At 33.8% G+C, this 23,270-nt stretch overlaps 1 protein-coding gene across 1 annotated transcript in view; it reads right to left on the bottom strand.

The window, feature by feature from the left end:
- LOC150100987 (small ribosomal subunit protein eS7-like) overlaps positions 1-23,270 on the bottom strand; it is a 92,335-nt gene that overhangs the window by 40,403 nt on the left and 28,662 nt on the right. The window contains exon 3 of the mRNA XM_090401724.1: positions 9,098-9,193. Coding sequence (XP_090257850.1) covers positions 9,098-9,193 — 96 coding nt within the window. The remainder of the gene's footprint in view (positions 1-9,097; positions 9,194-23,270) is intronic.

Genomic DNA, 23,270 nt, shown 5'->3' with positions numbered 1-23,270 from the left:
CAATTTCCTTGGGAAATTTCAATGTTCACAATTCGGATTGGCTTCCTTTCTCCAACTTCAAAGAACAAGTGTCTGTGACAATGAAGTTGTGACACAGCTGGTGAGAACAGCCTATGAGAAAGAGGAAATATTACATAAGATAATACAGTAAGAAGATGAGGTCATCCCTGGAAACTGTTATAAGGATAGTTTAAGGAAGAGAAAAGCAGTGAATGACTGGTATGCCTTGATTGATTAGGTAGTGAGTGCACCAATGATGAATGTGTTCAAGACAAGGTATGATATTTACTGTGGTCTATAGTTTTGTCTCATGATAAATGTTGTGATTCCATAGTGGCCTGAAAATAATATTAGTCTCAAAAAAAGTATACACGATAGCTAAATGTACGCATTCTGCAATATCCTAATTTAAAAAAAAAAATGGCTGGCGTTTATCAATGTTTAATGTCAAAGTTCAACACATGCTTAAGACAGTAGCATATAGTATATCCATGTGATATGATCTTCAGTAGATTAGACTTGACCAACCACTGCTGCAGTGAAGATTAGTCACAGAATCAGGACAGTAAATCATATGGAGATTTAAATTTAAAATGATTGGTCAACAGACAGTCTCCATGAAATACTTCAGACAAATATCCTTCAAAATTGAGATGTTCGAGTGTGGGATACTTCTCCAAAAACTGAGTAATCTACAAGATCACTCTAAATCTCAATGAGTAACCCTAAAGAATCACTAAACTCATCACTGCAGGACAGAAAATTCAGAAGTGGCTCCACTAACTGATAGGCAAAAACCTACCACCAAGCAGAACTTCTACTCTACAAAGAAACACAAGCATGCAACATCATTAAATATCATCAGTGGGAGCCAGACCCAGAAGAGATACCAAGGTTGAAGTAATCCAGAAATCATTTCTCATACAAAAGTAGTAAGAAGGTGTAACACCTTATTATTAAAATATTCTGGATTAGAGATAGTTGTTGAAAGATTTTTCACTTGGTTAGAAATTAAATTGGCTATTGAAGAACACATTAACATGCACAGTAAAGAAGTTATTATTCTTCTTTATAAAGGCAGTAATCCACCTGGATTCCTTGAAGATAAGTGGTAGAAATGATTCAGAGGCAAGTGACCAATTTGGTGAGTGATGTCAGGAATGCTCCCTACAATGACAGGCTGAGTTTGTGTATTACAGAAGTTGGTTGATAGGCAGAGAAGAGGGAATATGATAGAAACATTTAAGTTTACTAAAAGGTTTTTATAAGATTGATAGTGGTGGAAGAACAAGAGGTCATCCCTGGAAATTAAGTAAGAGTGTGGCTAACAAGGGTATGAGGACTAGATTTTTCACTTGGAGAGTGGTTAATGAATGGAATGCATTGCCTGACTCAGTTGCGAGTGCTGTCTGTCAATGAGTTCAAGAAGCGGTATGATAGATATTGTGTGGACAGTTTGGGTCTCCGGTGACGAGTCTACCAACTCCATGGAGAAGCCTGAATAATAATAAATTAAAGATGCCAAGAAATTATATTCTTTTTTAATCATTATCTAAGGTAGGTAGTGGTCTGGATAGTGGCCTTTCCTATAATGCATAGCATTATACACAAAAAGGATGTGTGCTTTGCATTATGGAATACTAAGGCAACTAATGTGAAGTTGGTAGTATAAAAGTAGCCTAGTTGTGAAGATACTTCACGCGTAAACTTTGCATACACTTGGATTAAACAAGAATATAATTTCTTGGCATCTTTAATTTAATTTATAAAAAAGGGAAAAAACTTAACTACTAATTTCCTATTGACAATTTTCTTTCAAATCAATATTACATGTCAGAATGTAAATATGCACAGATATTACATTTTGGTTTTCTAAAACACACCTTACTGGATCATGGTCATAATTGGGATCATTTTCCTGCCATCTTTGAAAAATGCAAAGATGGCAGAAAAATGATCTGGCTTTCTAACCCTTTCAGTGATCACACCACCTTAGATCTGCTCATGCATTCCTGAATGTTGATAAGGTCAAATTCCTTCCTAATATCTATTTTTAATGATTCTGCCACTAATGTCATCTCAGAGCTTGCTAAGAATTTATTCAGTTGGCTTCCTACCATATCAGCTTTTGCTAATTCTGTTGTCTATTTCCATATTAAACTTGCATCTTCTCTAAAACTGTTTAAATAGCTGAAATGTTTTTAAATGTTCTATAGTTTTCCCATTCAGAATGCAGGCAATGTTTTCAACATTCCTGTCTATTTTCAGCCAGTGTTTCTACCACTAAATATATCCAAGTAAAAGTCTGTAGATTCTTTAAACAATAAAACATTTTCATAAATGTAAAAACTGAGATTAACATCTCCAAATTTTGATACTAGATGTAATGCTACTTTTATTCATAATGTGATCTACATAGATCATGAGTAATGCTGGAGTGTGCACTCTGCTCTCACATCTATTTTTCATCAAACCATCTTTCTATGCCTCCTTCAATTGTAACTGCAGTTCAAAAACAGATTATGTATTGCTAGATATGATCTTCCATTAAGATCAAACTATAGCGTTTTGAATAGCTTTTCTCTTGGTACCTTGTAATATGTCTTTTGCAGATCTACAAAAGTCAAATATAGATCCTTGTTATATTCCCATGATTCCTCAACTGTCTTAAAGTGAAAATCTGATCCTGACAACTATCTATCCTGAAGTTTGTTCTCCTTCAAATTTCATCTTTCACAATTTTTTTTGGCCTCTTCTCACACATGATTACATAATCCTTACCTGGACCATTTTGATATTTCAGTGGGGAAATTCCTCTGTAATTTTACATCGTTTTATCTTCCTGTTTGTAAATGGTTACAACTGCCAGATATGGGGAAAGGGCTTCTGCAATCCTACCACTTCTTTCCTGCAGCGACTTCACTCAAATATCCTAACATGTTTATGCCACATACAGCACATCTCATGCTGCACTGGTTATCATGCAGAATAATCAGAGCCATGTTCAGGGTTTAGGCAGAGGGTCTCCAACACAAGTCACTGTAAATGAGGAATATAGAAGTACAGGATTAATCTCAGAGGCAAACTTTATATTGGCACCTGGAATGTATGGGGTAATGGGTACACGTGATGTTTGAAAGAGATGGAAAGGTATAAAATTGACATCCTAAGAATTACAGAGGCTAGACTGGGAGAAAATCATTTCAAAAGACAGGAAGGTAAACTAGTTATTTATTCAGAAGGTGACTCAAAACATCATGGAGTAGCTGTGGTACTGAGAAAAGTATATTGGAGACTTAAGGCTCACCCTACTAAATGTGTCAATCATCGTAGTTCATGCACTCCACACATAGGCCTGATGGAGAGAGTGAAGAGGTTTACAAAAACCTACAGACTGTGTTGGCCTACCTAACATGAAGGGAAGCACTTTTCCTTGTAGGGAACTTTAATGCAAAACTGGGAAAGACTCTGTTGGAATTTGCCTACGCTAACACTAGTTATTGCCAACACTTGCTTCAAGAAATACCCACGATGGACCTATATTTGGACATCTAACATTGATAGGTCAAGGCACAAGATAGAATAAGTCTTAGCTTTCCAATGGTAGAAGACAAGTATCTTTGATGTGCATACTTGTCCAAGAGCAGACTTCCAAGTCAGGACCTTCCTGCAAGACTGGATGTCAGAGTAATCCCTAATTGGTTCGCAGAAGAACGATCTTTTTTGAGAATAGTGAAGAGAACTCATCTGAAATGCCATGGGGAAAGATCAAGATTATAATTGAAGATACAGTCAAGAAGTATCTAGGCCCAATTACGAAGGTGTGCTGAAATGTTGTGATAATCACCATAAAAGGAATTGAGATAGAACCATGTAACTTACACATTATTCTACATATTTCCCACGAAATGTTATACACTTGTTACAATACTGCTGCATCATTTGTAATCCTCTGAGAAAAGTGTTTCCCTTGTTGCACAAACCAGTCCTCAGCTGCAGATATGACTTCATCTGTGGTAAATTTTGTTCTTCCTTTTGAGTGTTTCTTTAAATTTGGGAATAGGAAATAGTCAGATAGAGCAAGGTCTGGCAAATAGGGTAGGTGAAGCAAATATTGAAAGCCAAGTTGTGTTTTGTCTGTTGGGTTTTATGAAGTGTGAGCAGGTGCATTGTCCTGCAAAAGCAACACTGGCTGAATCAGTAGATTCAGCCAGACCTTTTCTTTAGACCCTGGCACTGGGTTTGCAAGGTTTGGATCTTGTTTTCTATTTTTTTTCTTTCTTGAATAGTATTTGCATATTTGAGTTTATAGTTCACCTCCGAAAGCTGCTCGACTGATTCTTTTAAAACTTTCATACGTATTTTTCTTTTTACTATGATATTCAGATTTATCTTAGTCAAAACTAAATGGTGATTACTTCCCACCTCAAAATCCCCTGTATACTCATGTTTCTTTTTTGTATTCTCTAAATGTGAATTTCTGTAGATCTTTATGTTGGAATATGGTGTTATGATGATTAGTCCATTTCCTGGAAAGAAATCCAAACTCTTACCATTATTGTTAGCTTGCTCTTTTCTCCAAAATATTTATATTTGGTATACATTTCCTACTCTGCTGTTTAGATCTTCAAAAAAAGGATCAACTCTTCTTTTTATGTCAAATATTTTTGTAATGACTCAAATTCCTTCACTTATTCCTTAGAATCTTTTGTGAGACTATAAAACAAATCCAAGTCCTCATTTTGATGTTTGTCCACATTACTTGGTATTGCTTAACATTCACGTTTATCCTCATGTTTGGTGTTGATTATAGCCATTCTTTCCTTTCTACCCCAATTCTAATCCCTTGAATATGTCATTGTGTTTGTTATTTAGAATAATCAACCTGTTTTTGTCTTCTTTATTTGGGTACTACCAATTTTGTTGATGTGGTACTTCTCTAATTCTTCTGCCAGTTCCACTTTAAAAGATTCAAGGTATCTGGTTCAAATAGCCTAGAGGAAATGTATAGTTCTACTCTAGGCATATTGATGAACAAATTAGTGATGTCAAGACCTTAAGCATTGTATCAATAATATCTTTAAATTCCAAGAATTTTTTGAACCTCGAAACCCTCGAGGAACCCATTGCCATTCCTTTCTTGAAAAAATTCTTGGAATTTTTTCGAGGAAGGAACAGCAATGGGTTCCTCTTTGTCTCTGGTGATAGCATATGCTGGTGTTATGTAGGGACAAACAGACAGGCAAGTTGGGAGAGATAAACATCTGAACATTTCAAAGACAGAGAAGGGGGGGGAAGGAATGACAGCACATATAACAAAGACCAAATATGGTCAGTCAAGTCTAGCAGATCATGCTTGGATATCTTGCACAGAATCAGATGGAAGCATTTTGAAAAACATGCTCTTGATAATGCCAGTCTCGTCTCAAACCTTCTATTTGGAAGAACATGGCTCAGACACATTAGAATCTTCCCTTCCCCATCTCAATAGTTAAAAACCCAGAATCCAGTTCAGTATTGAAAAAGAAAACAGCTGGCTTTTTTTTTTTTTTTTTTTTTTTTTTTTTTTTTTTTAGACACTGTAATCACACATTTGCCCAATGGCACTATTTCTTTTGTAGTTTACAAAAAACCAATCCATACATGAACTTTCTTGTCATCCCCTTCTCAGAGTCGCCAACCTGTCCCACCCAAGCTTCCCTTACAGCAGAACTTGCCTTTATTTGTCAAACGTTCCTGTCCAATGGTTATGATGCCAAAAAAATCTACAATTATCTGTCCCTGTCCCTTCCACCTCCTCACTTCCCTTTGAACAAAGACTACAGTAATGTCATTACTATTCCCTATATCCAAGACACTTCAGAAAAAAATAGCCAGAACTTTAAATATAATCTCTGTACTGCTTTCAAACCTCATTTGAAGCTGGCTTTCCCTTCTCCACTCCCCAATGGATCTACTTCCTCCTCTCTATTCCAAGTGTTTAGAAGGTTCCTTGTTCTTACAACCTATGGTCAAAGTGCTAAACATCCACCTAGAAGAACACAAAAAATACATCTGCTGCCACAACTATGGTTGGTCAGTCTAGCAGACCATGCCATGGATACCTTGCACAGAATTAGATGGAAGAAAACTATCATGCTCTATCACAGTAAATGCAAACTTGAGACTTTTTGGAATCAGTGGCAGATTTCAAGAACTAACCTAATCTTCATAAATATGGTTGTATTAAACTTCCCAAGATTTGGGAAACTAATTCATAGGCTTCCTACCCAACATCAAAGGCTAGCCAACAGCACCCATAGAGGGTGCCCCTCATAAGAGGGTCTTTATTTAATCTAATTTCATTTCTTCTACTTATTGTGCGTTTTTGTGTATTATTACAATTTTAACATTGTATTTCTGAAGATGTCTGACAGAGATGAAATATTAAAAATGATTAATGACTACTTATTTTTGCAATGTAATTATTCCATTAAACTGTATCAGTGATTAATGGTGAAGGGTTAAATCCAACTTACATAAGTTGGAGACTGTCTGTACAGTCCCTTATCATCCACAGATACTATTATACTCTTGAAATGATGCTACTGTTAAATTGTGAATGAAACTATGTTGTGTAATTTAATTTTTTTCATTCACATTTAACATTGCTTAATATGTATTAATCATGATTTCTATAAAAATTATTTATTATTCCTTAATTTAGGATTACTATTTAAATATTTATTCTAAACTTAACCTACTATTAATTTATTAAGCAATAATATGTGCAGAATTTTTAATAACTAAAATATATATATGATGTAACGAAAAGTGTTATTATAATTAATTGTATACGTAATGAAAATGCTGATTAAGTAGCTCAAATATTCTGTTTATTCTTATTTGTGAAAATTTAACGTTATGTAATCACTCGTGTAGTAGTAGAGCATTATATTACATTAGCGAAATGTTTGCGGTTATTTTGTTGTCATGGAGACGCATGAAGTAAACAAGCACGAGTCGAAGAGAGTGTGACCTTCGGACTGAAAGGAGAAAAAATAATAGAAGATTTTTGATTAGAGAGAAGAGAGGAAGTTTTTGCGGAGCGGAAAGGAAGGTAGGATACAAGCAAAGGAAGTGGAAGAAAATTATAAGCTCTCTAGGGCAGAAATTCATGAGAATACTGTTTAGAAGTGAGCCAAAACATGTACTTAGCTGCAAGTGAAGTCAGCTGTGTTGTAAAGGAAAATTAATGCCGTAACCAGATAAATAAAGAACTGAACATTCAATGGAAAATTCTGATTAGTTCCAGTTAGTCTAGGATTACGTTTTAATTCTATGTTGCCCTGAGAAGAATTATATTGAAATTAACTAGTTTGAGAAAAGTAAACAAAGAAGATATCAGTGCCTTATTGATGTGTTTATTAGAGTAGTGAAGTGCGATTAATAGTAGTTCAGTTAAATCGTTGGAGAATCTTTATTAATGTGTTCCGCTAACATAAATAAGTTAATTTATAGGTGTGCTCACAATTAATTATTGTATTGAAGATTGTACCTGGTAAGAGTAGTCATACTTGTTTGTTTATTCTAACATTAACATATCTTCGAAGTTCAAAGTCCGAAATAAGATTGCTTGGAATATTGTCTACCTTGATTATTGCTTCCTGTGAATTTTAAACATTAAGTACAGCTGATAGATATGTGGAGACTGATTAAATAAGAAGTTTCGTTTTATTAACTTGAGTTAAGAAAGCTTGTGATTTTTGAAACTGTGAATTGTATGTGAAGGTTTAGAACATTGAATTGGCATGAGTGACTTAGCAAGATGTATTAAGTTGATTATATTGTTTCATTTTAAAGCAGAATTCTTGTATTTGTTATATATATCATATATTAAATGTTTTATTTTGTTAATCTAAATATCGTGTTTGCCTGAATTCCTTTTTATTGCACCGTTCATAAATATTCGAATCTTGCAGGAACCCCAAGTGAAATAGTAAATAATTCGGCCTAAATAAATGAGGAGACTGCTAACTTAATTAAAAATTGATCCTACTATTTTATATAGACTAATCTAAGAATAGGGTGGCGCAGTATAATTATAAATTTCCCTACTTTTGGATCGGTGATCAATTTGCAATTAGTTGTTATATTGATAAGAGTGACTTGAACCAAGATGGCGGATTTAGAACATAACATGAAAATAGAACGTCAACACTACAGACATGTTACTCTTCCCCATATACAAGCTTGCCATTCCCTATAGAACTTACTATTGGGAGAGGTGAGTGGGGGAGAAAGCAACTCATTTCTCCTTAAAACATAAAAAGGTCATGCTCAGACAGGTCATCCCCTCTTTCATCAAACTAGTATTAGCAAGTTCATGCCCCCCACTTAAACTTTTCATCCACTATTCATGATGCAAGAATTTTTTTGTTTACAATATCTTTTGTTGGCCTGGATGGTTTTACTATTCCTGCTTTGCCAACAGGGTGTGGGTTCAAATCCTGCTGTGGCAGGAATCTGGCGAAAAGATTTATCCACCATAAAATTATTACCTTGTTGAAGAGGAGTGAGAAAGTTATGCTCTGTCTCCAGAGTATGATTCCAAATTTACCAAACTACCTATCCACAGTACTATGTGGTATAGGTTAATAACACTTATAAAACTCTTATGCATTCATGTCTTAGATATTGTGCGAGATATGAACGCGTGTAGGAGATTAGCAACAGCTAATCAACATCCATATGCAGTTTAGCTAAAAATTTATCAATTTACAAATAATTTACAATAAAAAATTTTACGAACTTCATCCTCTTCTTTCATTCCATCTACCTCTATTATCTAAAAGCCTTATTTTTCATAATGTATTATCTAGAGGCCTTTCTCATATCATTTTCCCCAATGATTACAAACCCCCAGCTCCAAAAAAATCAACACATTCCTTCTTTCCCCCTAACCACTTGCCTTTACATGGCAGCACTGTTGTGATATAAGTTTATAGTAATTCTTATGTGCAAGGAGAAAAGTGGTTTTTAACAACAGTACTATCAAGGCATACAAATTTTTTGTAAATGACTGGAATGCATAAACAATAATGCTAAATATTCATACCTTCTTGCCATTGACATCCATATTTTTTGCCCCAGTTATATGCAGCTCTCTTAGTTGTGCCTTCAGGTCACTGTTCATCTCCAATTCCCAGAGTGCCTATATAATATATTACAGATTTATTAATACACATACTTGGATTTGCAAATTTACATAACTGAGTATTCTTATGTAAAACTTTACATGAAAGATATTACAACTCTCCTAAAAATAGTCCTCACATTTATAAGAATATGAAATGCATGAATAACTAATTGTTAAAATGAGCACTAATTATATACAATTAACATTCTGAAAGGGAAATTGTATGCATACTTTTTGTAAAAAAAGAAGTTTAAATTCTGTTAAATTTCAAAACCCCCCAAACTGCTTTTACTTTGCTACTGAATTACTATGAAAATATGAGAACAACTACATGTTGTATGTACAAATTTTATTTTGATCTATGCACACTTTGGTGTGACTAAGCCAAAATGGACAGTGGCTCTATTCTGCAAGATTACAAATACTAATAATTCATTGTTTTGATGAGCAATATGTTGAATCCAATCAAATCCAAAAACTGGATGATCTAATACATAGCTGCTTTTCTTTCAAAGATGACAACTTTACTGACATCATTAAGTTACTTTCTGAAGCTGCATAACTAGTAAAGCAAAAAAGCTGTGGTAATTAAGGTTTCTGTTTTTTAAACTCTGAACCATTATGGTTTATTATTAGTATAACAAACTGGAAATAAAGCTGTATTCTGCCTCCTATTTCTGATTCATTCTGGTACCTACTGCACTATACAACACTGAAATTACATTTAGGTAAGAGTAAGTAATTTTAACATTACTGTATATGCTGAGAACAAAAATGACATAATACACATTTGCCAGCCTGGTTGGCTGAGTGGCTAGCGTATCCACTCTCCAGCCAAAAGGCTGCGGGTTCGAATCCCGTTGTGGGCATGGATGTCTATGAAGATACTAGTGTTGGTGGCTAGTGGTAGATGGCGTTGGCGTAGATGAAGGTAGTTGCAGTTGGTGGAGACAGAGTTATAGAGCAGGTACCCTCCCTTGATGAGTCCTTTGACTCCCTGGAGGTGTTATGTAATAATAATAATTTCCTTATAGTATGAAAGAAGCCTAAGTTATTGCTACTTCTGTTTAATAATCATCTCTGGGCTTTCTGTAAAGCTGAACATAATTAAATACATAAATATATTAGCCACTGAGATCATTATCTCATGATGGTATGTACCTGAGATGGACTACAGATAAAGACAATTCTTCCAACAGACCTGAAAGTGCAGAATGAGTTTCTCATGAGCCAGATCTAGACTTAGTTGCCAGTTTAGTGAACATTAATATAAAAACCAAAAGAGATAACTGATCTTGAGAGATTGAACTTCCTAAAACACATGGTGACATATCAGAGTTTTAACAATGCAAGGTTAGAACAGCACTTCAGAAGTGCATGAAGATGACTTCATTTAAAAAGTATCAGAAAATTTAACAAATTAATTAATTTTCATCAATAAAAATTAATGAGGTAATCTTGTGATTTGAACATATTAATGGAAATGTTGGAGAGAAAAGATGAACCTTATGATGTTTAATAGCCTTTAAAGCTTAGTCTTCTACCTACAGGAAATAAATCACTATTCTAGTAATATTATGCTGGTCATAAAGGAATCGTGCGAGTAATTTTAATTCATAAACACAACTCCAATGAATACAAGCAAAAAACATACGTTTAGATATGCAAGTGAGACAGCAGAGCTAAAGACTACCACGAGGTTTAAAAACGGGACCAATCCGATATAATTTATCATTTATTTACAAGGGGAGCATTTTATATCCTCCCCTTGTAAGTACTCATCACCATTCTACATTAAACTAGGTTTGATGAACAATTTGATTAAGACTTTATATAAGAATGGTTGTGGTTTTTGGTAAGGACAGGTTCTCAAGAATAAATGATGCAAAAAATAAATAATAATTAAGAATGGCATTTTTGCAACTCGTAAAAAGACAGTTCTTTCAGCGTCACCTTAAACAACCTTTTCCAGTGGCATACTGCTATATTTAATTCAAGATATTAGATATACCAGTAAGGCAGTAGCTCACGTACCACCAGTGGTACGTGTACCATAGGTTGAGAATCCCTGCAATATGCCATTAAAGATCCACTTTCTGCATTCGTATTTCTTCGCAATACATACGCCTCTCCCACTCAAATGCCAACCTCATCTTCTCATGGTCCATCTTGTTCTAAAAGTACAAACGAGGCACTGGCGACCAAATGTGGGCCATATAACCCTGTCAAAGGGGTGTTAGGGTTATACCGCCATCTGGATAATGACAATAATTTTTGTCATTATCCTGACAAAAATTATTTGTTGGATTATGAGGGAAAAGACCACAATTCAGGAAAAGGTAAACTAAATTAGAAAAAGGAACACAATGAAGATTGCAACATGGAATGCGAGAAGCATCGCATACAAAGAAGAGGAACTTGATAAACAACTAAACCAAGCTAACATAAGGATATGTATAGTAATAGAAACAAAGAAAAAACAAAAAGGTACAAAAGAAACAAACAACTATATACAAATCTATAGTAGGGTAAAAGAAGAAGAAATAGCAAAAGCAGGCATAATGATTATGGTACATAAACCTCTAAAGAACAATATTGTATATTATAACCATTTGAACGAAAGAATAATAGAAATTAGACACAAGACATTAAAGAAGCTGAGACAGAATGAAAACTAGACTACAAATATGACTGCTCTAAAAAAGATTAGGAGACTGAACAGATGGCATCAATGGCAGCATCATATTAAAAACGAGAGTATTAGGAAAGAACTCTACACTGTTAGCATTCAATAATGTGTTAATAGAGCTACTCTCAGGTGGTATGGTCGCTTAAACAGAATGATAAAGGAAAGATTAATAAAACAAATGTTCTTTGCATGGTCAATACAAAAAGAGACCCAGGAGAGATTGATACAGTACAAAGAGAAAAATTCAAGATCTGATAATACTGGAATCTTGCCAGAAAACAGATTAATTTGGAGGAAAATTATCAACAATTAGTACGATGTAATTTTATTATGCTGTACTATCATCTATCATAATATCCTGAACACCCTCTGAAGGTATATGTATCAGGAATTTGATGTTGAGATATATATTTCAGGAGAGTTAGAAATAAAACTTCTTGAATAAATGCATTACAATGAAATGCTTTAAAATGTAAACTATGCAAAGAAAATAATATATTTTGAATACATTCATAACTGAAAATTCACTCACCCTGTCTTTAATAAATCTTCTATGGTGAGTAATTTCTGGAGTTTGTGTGTGTGTGTGTAAAATATATACATAAATATATAGGCCAGCCTGGTCTCACAAACAGACATTTCATCGTCTGTTTGTGAGACCACCACCCTACTTATTGGAAACCTGAAGTGGCTTGAAAAATTTCAATGTTTGGTCTCTAGAGCAGGGTTTCAGACTATGTAAAAAAAATAAAAATACAATAAATTATAAAATTAATAAATTAGAAAAAATCCCTAACTCACTCTCAGCACTAATGTACTATAGGCTTATAACCCTTCATGAGTGGAAAATCACATAAAAACAATTAGCCATAAGATTTAAGCTTATGTTGACTGGGTCTGATTGAACACATGACTAATGTATTAATATATGATAGATATGCAACCATGGTACTCCATCAAGCTGACTAGTGATATCTGCCTGACTAATGAGTTAGTGAAAATTTATCAATTAAAAATAAAAAAATTCAAAGTTATATATATATCTCATCAAGCTGCTGACAAAAAAGGCAATTCTCAATTGACAATAAGAATTTTGTATCTTGGGAAAAAAAAAAAAAGACATTTCTGCATGCTCTTGGATAAGTTTCCAGAAAAGAACTACTCATGTATAAATACCAGAAAATGTTATATTAGTTAAAATATGAACAGCAAAATTAAGCAGCTTTTATTGCAATTTAAAATTGTGATAAGAGTACAGGCGGCTTTGTTAATTAGTTCATTAAAGCCGGGTTTCTTTACAGATTAATAAATTCTTCACATTTTTATGCTGAATGTTTCATGCACACTTCAGCAACTAATATTTGGAACAATCAAATACAGCAATTATTTAAGTGGTGCAGTAGTAGTAAGAATTGAAGAAGGTAAAAGATGCAAGACAAGATTGTGCTCTACTGCCACTGTTATTCATTATCTATACAGACATATGAAGAAAAATAACATTAAATTTGATATCAAAACTGGACATTGTGACATCAACTTAAGCAAATGATGTTACACTCAAATCCAGTGCTAGCTTATAGAAATATCCTTAACTAAATTGAATAACTGCTGTTGTAATAAATATGGAATGAACATCAGCAACAAAAAAAATAAAATAAAATAAAATAAAAAAACTAAAAAAATTAGTAGGAACATGATAAAATATCAATTGCATCCCAAATAGAAAATTTTTAGAACAAGCTAAATTTTTCCAACTATATAGGTAATTTTTTAGTGAAACTGGCAGAATAAATATGGAAATAAGCAGAATTAGCAGGGGTTGCTTAAGGGTCAAAGGTGTATAACTGAAAGAAGACCATAGCTTCTGACCTAATGTCCAATCCTCAACTTTTTGTGATGCATCCTATTAGGTATCTACCTGGATACTGAATGAATGAGGATGGGCTGGCAATTTGGAATTTAGCCGACCAAATTGTATTCTTATTGGCTTAAACGACGATACTAAATGATGGTACTACATGACAGAATTTAATGCTGGCTGGAGCATCACCTGGTTAAACAAGGTCCCTGTTGTTTTCGCCAGGGAACGAGAGGGAACACTGAAAAGTCAGATACTGGAACAAATTCTAAAACACAACCCCAACTCAGCATCGGAGTTCAAGATCAGTACTATCAACATAAGAAGCCTGAATGGCAAAGAAATGGAGCTAGCTGAGGAATTGGATAAGTACCAGATCGATATAATAGGGATGACAAACAAAAAAGACAAAAACTGGCGAGATCTTTCTGAGCAAAAAATACAAAATGTTACATTCAGGGAATGATAATCAGGGAAAAGAAGTAGCTATAGTACTCAACACTAAATACGATGCTAAAGTAAAGTGATGTGGACAAATATCAGAATGGGGAACTGAATACAGTCAACTGCAAGAACCTATAGAACAAGTAAAACATTTCAGCTACTTAGGCATGAATTTTAGTGAAGATGGTAAATATGGAAACAGACAACAGAATCAACAAAACTGGTATGATAGAAAGTCAACTGAATAAGTTTATATGGAATAAGAGAGAAATTAGTCAAAACACTAAATTAGATATATACAAGACAGTGTTCAAACCAATTTTAACTTATGGATGTCTCTCCTTATTCACTAATGTCACACTCAAAAGAAATTTTAGACCTCATCCAAACCAAATTTCCTCCAGATATCTCATCCCTATTTCAGTTCACCATGAAATCAGGCTATTTCATTTGGCAAGGAAAATTCTACAAACAGAGGGAACAGCCATGGGTTCTCCACTCTCCACCCCTTGCCAACTTCTTTAAGGAGATCTTTGAAGAAAAAGCCTTGAACCGCACTGTTTGGCAATGCTATCTGGATAATGTGTTCACCATGTGGGCACATGGCCTGGATACACTCCACAATTTCTCACACTTAAACAATCAACACCCCAGGTTCCAGTTTACCTTAGAAAAGGAAAACAACATCTCCCTTTCCTAGAAAGCCAGGAATCCACCAGCCTGATGGATTCCTGGCTTTCTCTGTTTACAGAAATCCTACTGTATGCCCACAGATACGAGACCCTTCGACACTTCTGCGCATGTCAGAAGGAGAATTCATTCTGATAATAGGGTAATCAATCCGTCTTGTGGGATGAGTTGTTTATTATGACATATCGGAAAATTAACTTTTCTTTTCTGAACATTGTGGTTTTAAAGCGGTAACTATTTTGCTTATATAACAGTTGGAAAATTTTACGTATAAAGCATGTGATTTTGCACGTTGGTGACCAATTCGTACATCAGCTTATTTCTTTTTCCCCTTCAACATGAATTGACTTCTTGGCACGTTGCCAGACTAGGGTCTTGAATTGATTGGACAATACACATACAGGTATATATATTCATCATCATTTTATAATCCCAACAATACGGGATTATGAAAACCTTATATAACAGGGCAAAATTAATCAGTTTAGATAACAATGCCCTAACTACTGAACTTAACTATATCCTTAACAACACCAAAATACTATTAAAATCAGTTAACCACAGCCTCCCCCCCCCCACCCCACAGCAGATCATTGCATAAATCTGGAAAACTAACAAATATCCTAAAAAAAAGAGACCTCATAACTAGTCACAAACCACATAAGAAATTAGCATCACTTATCCACTCCAAAGACCTGCCACTTCCTCTAGACCAGTGGTGTTCAACCTTTTTTACTATGCGAGCTACTTTTCTATAAAAAGTTATTCGGTGATCTATTCTCTTATATAGATCACATTCTCCCAATCTGATATCTGATTCCGCACAAATAAACAACTAAAAAAAAATACACAACTAAAAACTTTATGTATTTAAAAATGTATTTATCACTTTTAATTATTTTAATACAACAACAAAAAAATATATTGGAATAAAATATTTTTTTCTCTATTTTGGAAAACCAAAGTTAGAAAAAAAAACAAAAAACAGATTGATTACAAACTCACAAGTTAGAGGAAATGCTGGTTGATTAAAAAAAAAAAAAAAAAGTTAATGTGAAATTTGGCATTGTTTGGATGTATTTATCACTTTTAATTATTTTAATACAACAACAAAAAAATATATTGGAATAAAATATTTTTTTCTCTATTTTGGAAAACCAAAGTTAGAAAAAAAAACAAAAAACAGATTGATTACAAACTCACAAGTTAGAGGAAATGCTGGTTGATTAAAAAAAAAAAAAAAAAAAGTTAATGTGAAATTTGGCATTGTTTGGACCTCGCAATATTTTCATAGTCAAGTTGATATGAAGAAGTGGCCAATCGCAGACAATCATCCAAATGATCATTTTGTAATTTGGTTTCTTAATTGATTTTTTATGACTGTCATATTTGAAAAATCGACAAGAATGTCAATCCGAAACACGTCAGAATTTTTCGTGCAATATCAGTTAATATTGGGAATTTTTCATGTGCATACTTCCAAATGACTTCATTGTTTATTGATTTTAAATGTAAACTATTCTGAATGTTTATTATCTCAAGTTCTACTTCAGCTTGGTTTATATCAAACAGCCCACTAATTTTATTTGAAATTTCTGTGACGTTCAAGTTTTCTTGAAATGAATTATTGATAAAAGATACAATCATTTCAGTTTTATTAAAATCTTTAAATCTTGAATTTATTTCTTTCTCAAGTAATTCTATTTCACAAATAAATTCTTTTAAATCATAGCGAAGCATTTCTTGATTTTGTTCAAAAAATTTTAATAAATATGGGAGATGTTTAAATTCGCAGTCATTTATATTTTCCTTTAATAAAAGTAAGTATTGTTGGAAATTTTTATTGAACTTAACATGTCAATTAAATTTTTATCTCTACCTTGTAACTCTAAATTTAAATTGCTTAATTTCATACAGAAATCTACTAAAAATGATAAGTGTCAACTGTTAAATTATCTGTTTATTTTAAATGTTATCAAATCTTCAATTATATCTAGTCTTCTGCACCTTTGTAAAACTATAGTTATCTCGTTTAAACCTTTCTTAACCTTTATTATACATCTGACTTATGGCCGCAAATAATAAAGTTCACATGTGCAAAACTTACAGAACAAAGATATTGCCTCTGGCTGGAGCCAACCTCTTTGTCTGACCTACTGGTGTTTATTCTCAACTGAATTTGGAAAATTTAGTTTCCAGCTGCATCACCAAATTCGTGGGTGGGAGTTGAATCTCCCTCCGAAAAATAACACGCAGTAAACCACACGGAACTTTTCTCTCTTAATTCTAAGTAAATCTAGCACTTAAATTTTCTGTTATGCAGTCATGACAATATCTACCTTTTAAGGCTCACACAGATTTGAATTTATGAGTAATGCATTGGAAATAGAAATCAGGCAAGTTATTTAAACGAGAAAACAATTTATTTAACACCAATGAAATGTACAATGGGTCAATTTTAAGTACTAAGTAAATTAGCTTCTATGCTTCAAATCACAACTAATGACTACGTTTACAATTTAGTTCCTTATCATAATCAATTCTGGTAAGACCACATGTCTATAATTTTCTTTCGTTAAGCTTCGTAATACTCAAATCAATTTTTTACATAACATTCTGCAGGTTTAGGCAATAGCTATAACATTAAATACATGATGTTTCACCTTAAATTTTAGCCAGACCTTCTCTCACATATAACAAAATACTTCAGATATCGGCATAAGGCCTAAAGTCCTCAATATCACTATAAAACAAGTCCCTTAATTAAATCACCGTCACAATCTTCTTATTTCTAGCTAAACAAAGGAAAAATCTTACTTTGAACAGATGTCTGGTCTTTTCTGAATGATCCTTGAAATTACTTCCTTCTATTACCGTCCGACTTTAGTACTGCGCTTAGATATCATCTCAGGGATTTCGTGAGATCTCCTCTTAATATAGGCAAACATTTGGATCTTGGAAGCTTGAAAACTCTGCATCTAATTTCTTCTAAAACCATTTACTTTAGTCACGTCGCTTTCTCGGCATTTACTATCTGGAACACAGGTCTCCGATGGCGATTACAAATTATCTCCCACGTTGTTAGAAAAACTCCGCTGCCGTAGCGTACATCATAACTTCAGGTCGGAACCCCACGTGACCTCAAAACTTCTCGCTGACCTGGGAACAGACTTACTCTAACTCCAATAAAAAGGCAAGACAAGACCCCTTTTCGACATAGCGAATTGCTATTTATATGGTCCCGATGACCTTCGTTTTTGCTTATGTCATCGTCCCCCCGGTACTTTGGTGGTTTGCACCCATCACCCTCGTCGATCAGTGCAATTAGCTGAGAGAACCTCGTGTACTGTTGACCCTCGAGGTTGCAGTTGCCCCAGGTCATTTGTTAATTCATCTGGAATTGACTAAGAAGTTTCTTTAGACATTATTAATCTTACACTTATTTTTCTGTTCTTTTACAAAACCCTTTGAGGTGACAGTATTCAGTAATATACAAATTTTATTATTTCCAAATGAAAAAATATGAAAATTTCTCTATTAACCCACAAGTATTTTTAGTGAATTTGGTTTACCAGTAAAATCGGTATATAAAGTATTTTTGTATAAAAATCCTTCTATACACAATTTTACACAACCACCTTTTATCACTCAATTGTGGATAATTATCTCCTTTTTCGTCGAGAAAATTTTTTTATATCGTTAATTAATACGAGAAATCTTTCTAAAAATTGACTTCTGTAGAGCCAGCAACCATTATTGTACAACAGAAGTTTCCTATCATCATCTGCCTGTAATTTAAATAACTGCCGTTTCAGGGCTTTTCCTCTAACAGAATTTACAACTTTAAATGTAATATCCAAAACATCTTTTGTGTTTAATCTTTTTCCACACAGTACTTGTTGGTGAATAATACAGTGGTACGTTAAAAAATCTGGATATTTGTCATCTTTTTTACATAATGAAATGAAGCCTGATTTATTACCTATCATTGCAGGAGCACCATCAGTAGTAATAGACACAAGCTTAAAAAGTGGAAGTTTGTGTTGTTTCACAAATTCATCAAATGCCAAAAAAAATGTCTTCTCCCCTAGTCCTTCCCAATAATGGTATAATTTTCAAAAGTTCTTTACTTGAATAATCTTGAAATACCATTAACTAAGAAATATCTGTGAAGTCATTTTATTCATCAAATTGTAATGAAAAACGCAACACACTGGTGAATGTCTGACATTAACCTGGCCTGGAAACTTTTCTCCGGCAATTGGAACTCTTCCTTTCAGAAATTTGAAACCTTGTCTGCGGCCTAGAAGTAGTCTCTCTGACAGCAATTCTGGAACCGGGACCCCTTCTGCTTGCTTTAGTCCCTTTTTATTAGTCCTCCTCTGAGACCGCTCATAAAGTTTGGCAATCCCCAAAGAATTGGTATGAGTCTTTCATCTTAAGTTTCAAGTTCGGCACGTCTTTTGTTCTATTCCGCTTTCTTTTGATTGTAAGTTGCCGGCCATCGGAAAGTTTAAACTCTTTCTGACTGAGTTCAGAGATGTTTACACTTAGGGCCTGCAAGCCTTTCCCATACATACAAGTTTCAATAACAATCTTTCTAATGCCACTATGTACAGCTTCAGCAACAAAAATATATAAACATATAACATTTGTTTTTAACACTCTAACATATTCTTATTAAATAAGTATATACAGTTAGCTTCAAAAGAGTATTTACAAAAACATCTAATACAAACTATACTGAGACAAACAAAGTTTATTTTTTTACAATATTCACATGGGACTTAACCTAAGTAAAAAATTGATGTAATGTTCTTTGGAATATTTAAGCTACAATCTAGTTTTTCTACTTTGCTTATAATCTTATTTACTCTGCTCGCTGTTTTGACTTCCACTGATCCAAATTAATTCATTTACCCGGACTTATAACAAAATTACCGATTTGACAATTTTAACGAAAAATAAATTAACAATAGCAATACACTTAAAGCAAATTAAAAATAATACAAAATAATGATAAATAAAATATTATGTTTTCAGTTTTAATTAAATTTGTAAGGAGGAATACACAAGAGATTGACCAAAAATCGCTCCGCCATCAACGGGTTGAACATCCCTGCTCTAGACCAACCTGGAGTATACCAGGTCCCTTGCAGTTGCAAACTGTCCTACCAAATAGGCAGGACAGCCAATATCAAAGATATCCAAACAAGGACTACATCCGGTTTCACCAATACAGCCACTCAGAACTTACTGACCATGCATTGGACACCAACTGCAGAATACGCAGTTGGCCACTGGAAGTTGGAAGAAGGCCACTTTATTATGCTGCAACAAGTACAAGTATGAAAGATTAATTCCTTGAATCGGCCTCAGCTCCAAAAAACTTCCCAAACTGAACAAATTTGGGCCCATGAGACTACCCCAAATTTGGGGAGCACACATGCTGAGATCGTTAGCCCAACGGCCAAGACCACCCAATTTAATCTTTTAGGACTCTAGAAATGAGTTCAGTTGCCTTTCTTCAGCCTCATTTGCTTAGCGTGAATGCCTGCAAGAACATATTGTTTTATGATCCCCCGAAGATGGCAATGTAACATTGCCGAAATAAAGGTAGTTATTAATGAAAGTTTTTATAATTAATAATTTAGTTTACATTGTAATTTCCTAAAAAAATTAGAAGTATGTCTAACAAACATATAAGCTTATCTACAAGAAATAGCATAGCTGATATGGTAGTGAGTCAAGTGAATAAATTTATATGGAATATGAGAGAAATTAGCAAAGACACTAAACTAGCTATATATAAAAGAATATCTAAACCAATTTTAACTTATGGATCTGAAAGCTGGTTTAGAAATAAAAAAGTTGATCAAAGACCACAGATATAAGAGTTCTGAGAAACATTAGATTGATTCAATGGCAGAATCAAAAATGAAGATATTAGGAACTTAACACATTGGCATTTAAGAACGAGTGAGCAGAGCTGATATATGGTCACTGAATAGGAAAGGTAAGAAAAACAGGCATCTGATGCTAGGATATCAGTAAAAAGACCTAGGAAAAGACTAAGTTCCAGATGAACTAATGCAGTTAGAAATTTCTTAAAAGAAAAATACAAGATCTCACAATAGTGGAGTCTTGACAAACAAGACTAATTTGGAGGAAAACCAATTATTGGAATTTAGTAATTATATAGTTATGTAGTATTATAATATCTGAAAATATCCCTTAGGAATACATGAGAAATTTCATGAAAAATGGGATACTATCACTGTGGTAAAAAAACCTATTTAGGAGTACAAAACGTGTAAGACAAGTGTTTTAGTAAAAGTCAATAATCTGCAACTAATTATTGAATATGTTCACAAATTCTTAATCTAATAACTATTTTAATAATGAATACAAGATAGGTTATGCAGTACCAACAGGTAACAAAATGATATGTTCAAATATCAAGTAAATATAATTCTAATAGCAATAAATTTCCTGGCTTCCAGGTTAGTTACTCGTTCATGTTCAGATATGTCATCCTCATTACCTTCCTCGTCTTTAGGTAACTTTGTTGCAATTTGTTCAACAATTGCATCCTCACAATCTTCATTTTAACTGGAATTCATTGGAGGCTATTTTCAATGCATAAAAACTGTTGTTTCTGACATGTTGCAGTTTCAAAATGATTTCATTTTCATTATCAGTCATATCTGGCATTTCCTGGTCTGAATTCTTAAAACCACAATCAGCAAAGCAGTTTTGAATTGTTTTGCTGCTTATTTCTTGCCATCTATCTGCAACAAATCGTATTGCCTGTAAAGTGGTAACTTTTGCACTGATTTTTTTGGCCATTAAAGATGACATCAGTAGATTTTCTTCAAATGTTTCAAGGATATAGTGTACCAACCTTCTGTTATACAATGTCTTCAAATTTTTTTTATGATTCTTATGTCCAGTGGCTGTACCAGGGACATGGAATTAGCAGGAAGAAATTCAAGTTAAATGTTTTTCAAAGAATCTAATTGAGGGTATGCCACACAGTTGTCCAGAAGCAGCAGAAGTTTTCTTGAATTTCACTGCAATTCTGCATCCCAAATCATTAGCCATTCCTGAAAAATAACAGAAGTCATCCATTCGTTCTAATTAATGAAATAAAGAGCCAAAAGGCTTCACTTCGGCGATGTAAAAATTATTTAAATTAAGGGGATATTTAATCCCACATTATTTCAAGGAACTATTTGTGCACCTCTTACTGTAAAGTATTAAAGCTATTATCACTACAATCTTGGTATTTATTGGTCTACCTACTCACTGATGAGACCTCAAAGGTTGAAACCGGTCTGGGTAGTGACCTATCTTCCTCAATGTAAAACAACATACATCTCAAGGGATAAGTTTTCCATTAGGGTTAATACTAAGAATAGTTATCCTAGCTTTATCCACCTTTACTACGAGTTGCCCAGTATTGTACTACCCAGGTATATACTTATGCTCGAACTCGCCGAACTTTTATAGCTTGCTATATTCAGCATGAAATTCTTTGATTTCTATCTTAGTTTTCTTATTCGGCTTTGAAATAGTGTGGGATTAAATATCCTCTTAATTTAAATAATTTCTACATTCCAAGCCTTTTAAAGCATCGATCCATTGCTTTTTTGAACATGACAGCACTTCAAGTTTATAGCTCAGGAAACAATCTGGTGTGGCATGGTAAAACAGACCAGTTTTGTCAGCATCAGATTTCAATTGGGTCTAAACTTCTGAAGCAATTCAGGTAGTTTAGGTTGATTTCTACTGTTCAGTGCTTATAGTATCAGCACCGTCCCCTTCTTAAATTTTATGTCATGTCTGATTTTCCATCGTGATAACCACCTGTAGCTTTAAAGCTCACATGGTCCAGCTTTCTAGCTCTCTTCTGATTTGGTTTTTAACATTTGACCATTAACAATCACTCCTTGTCCAATTACAACAGAACCACTGATTGAGAGCCTCCTTTGTCTGGATCCTTGCCTTTTCATCTCCCTTTTTTGAAATTTTCCCTGTTGTCTTCTCGCAATTTGTCCTGCTGGCCTAGCATTTGTAAATGTGAAATCTATGATCACATCTACTATATAGATTGTAGATTTTATCTACAAACATTAGATCTTTCCTTGGCATCTTGACAAGGCCTTATAAAAACAAACAAAAAAAATTTTTTTTTTAGAAATTGCTACACTGTTTATTACACTTTTTATGAAAAAATTAACACACCTGTTTTAATCAAAGTTACGCTACCTAGCGGTCACTGTAAGTAGAATCATTATGCTATCAAAATATGCGCATCCTCTCTACTCTGTATCCCAGTAGTGACTGACAGCAACACTATGCAATTCACTACATGTGCACCATCTACAGCCACTGTCCCAAATAAGCAA

Source organism: Typopeltis vanoorti, chromosome 12, assembly GCF_054136105.1.
Source record: "Typopeltis vanoorti isolate ZY-2024b chromosome 12, IOZ_Tvanoo_1.0, whole genome shotgun sequence".
NCBI lineage: Eukaryota > Metazoa > Arthropoda > Arachnida > Uropygi > Thelyphonidae > Typopeltis > Typopeltis vanoorti.
The sequence above is the reverse complement of the archived record's forward strand: the minus strand, read 5'-3'. Positions and strand labels throughout refer to the sequence as shown.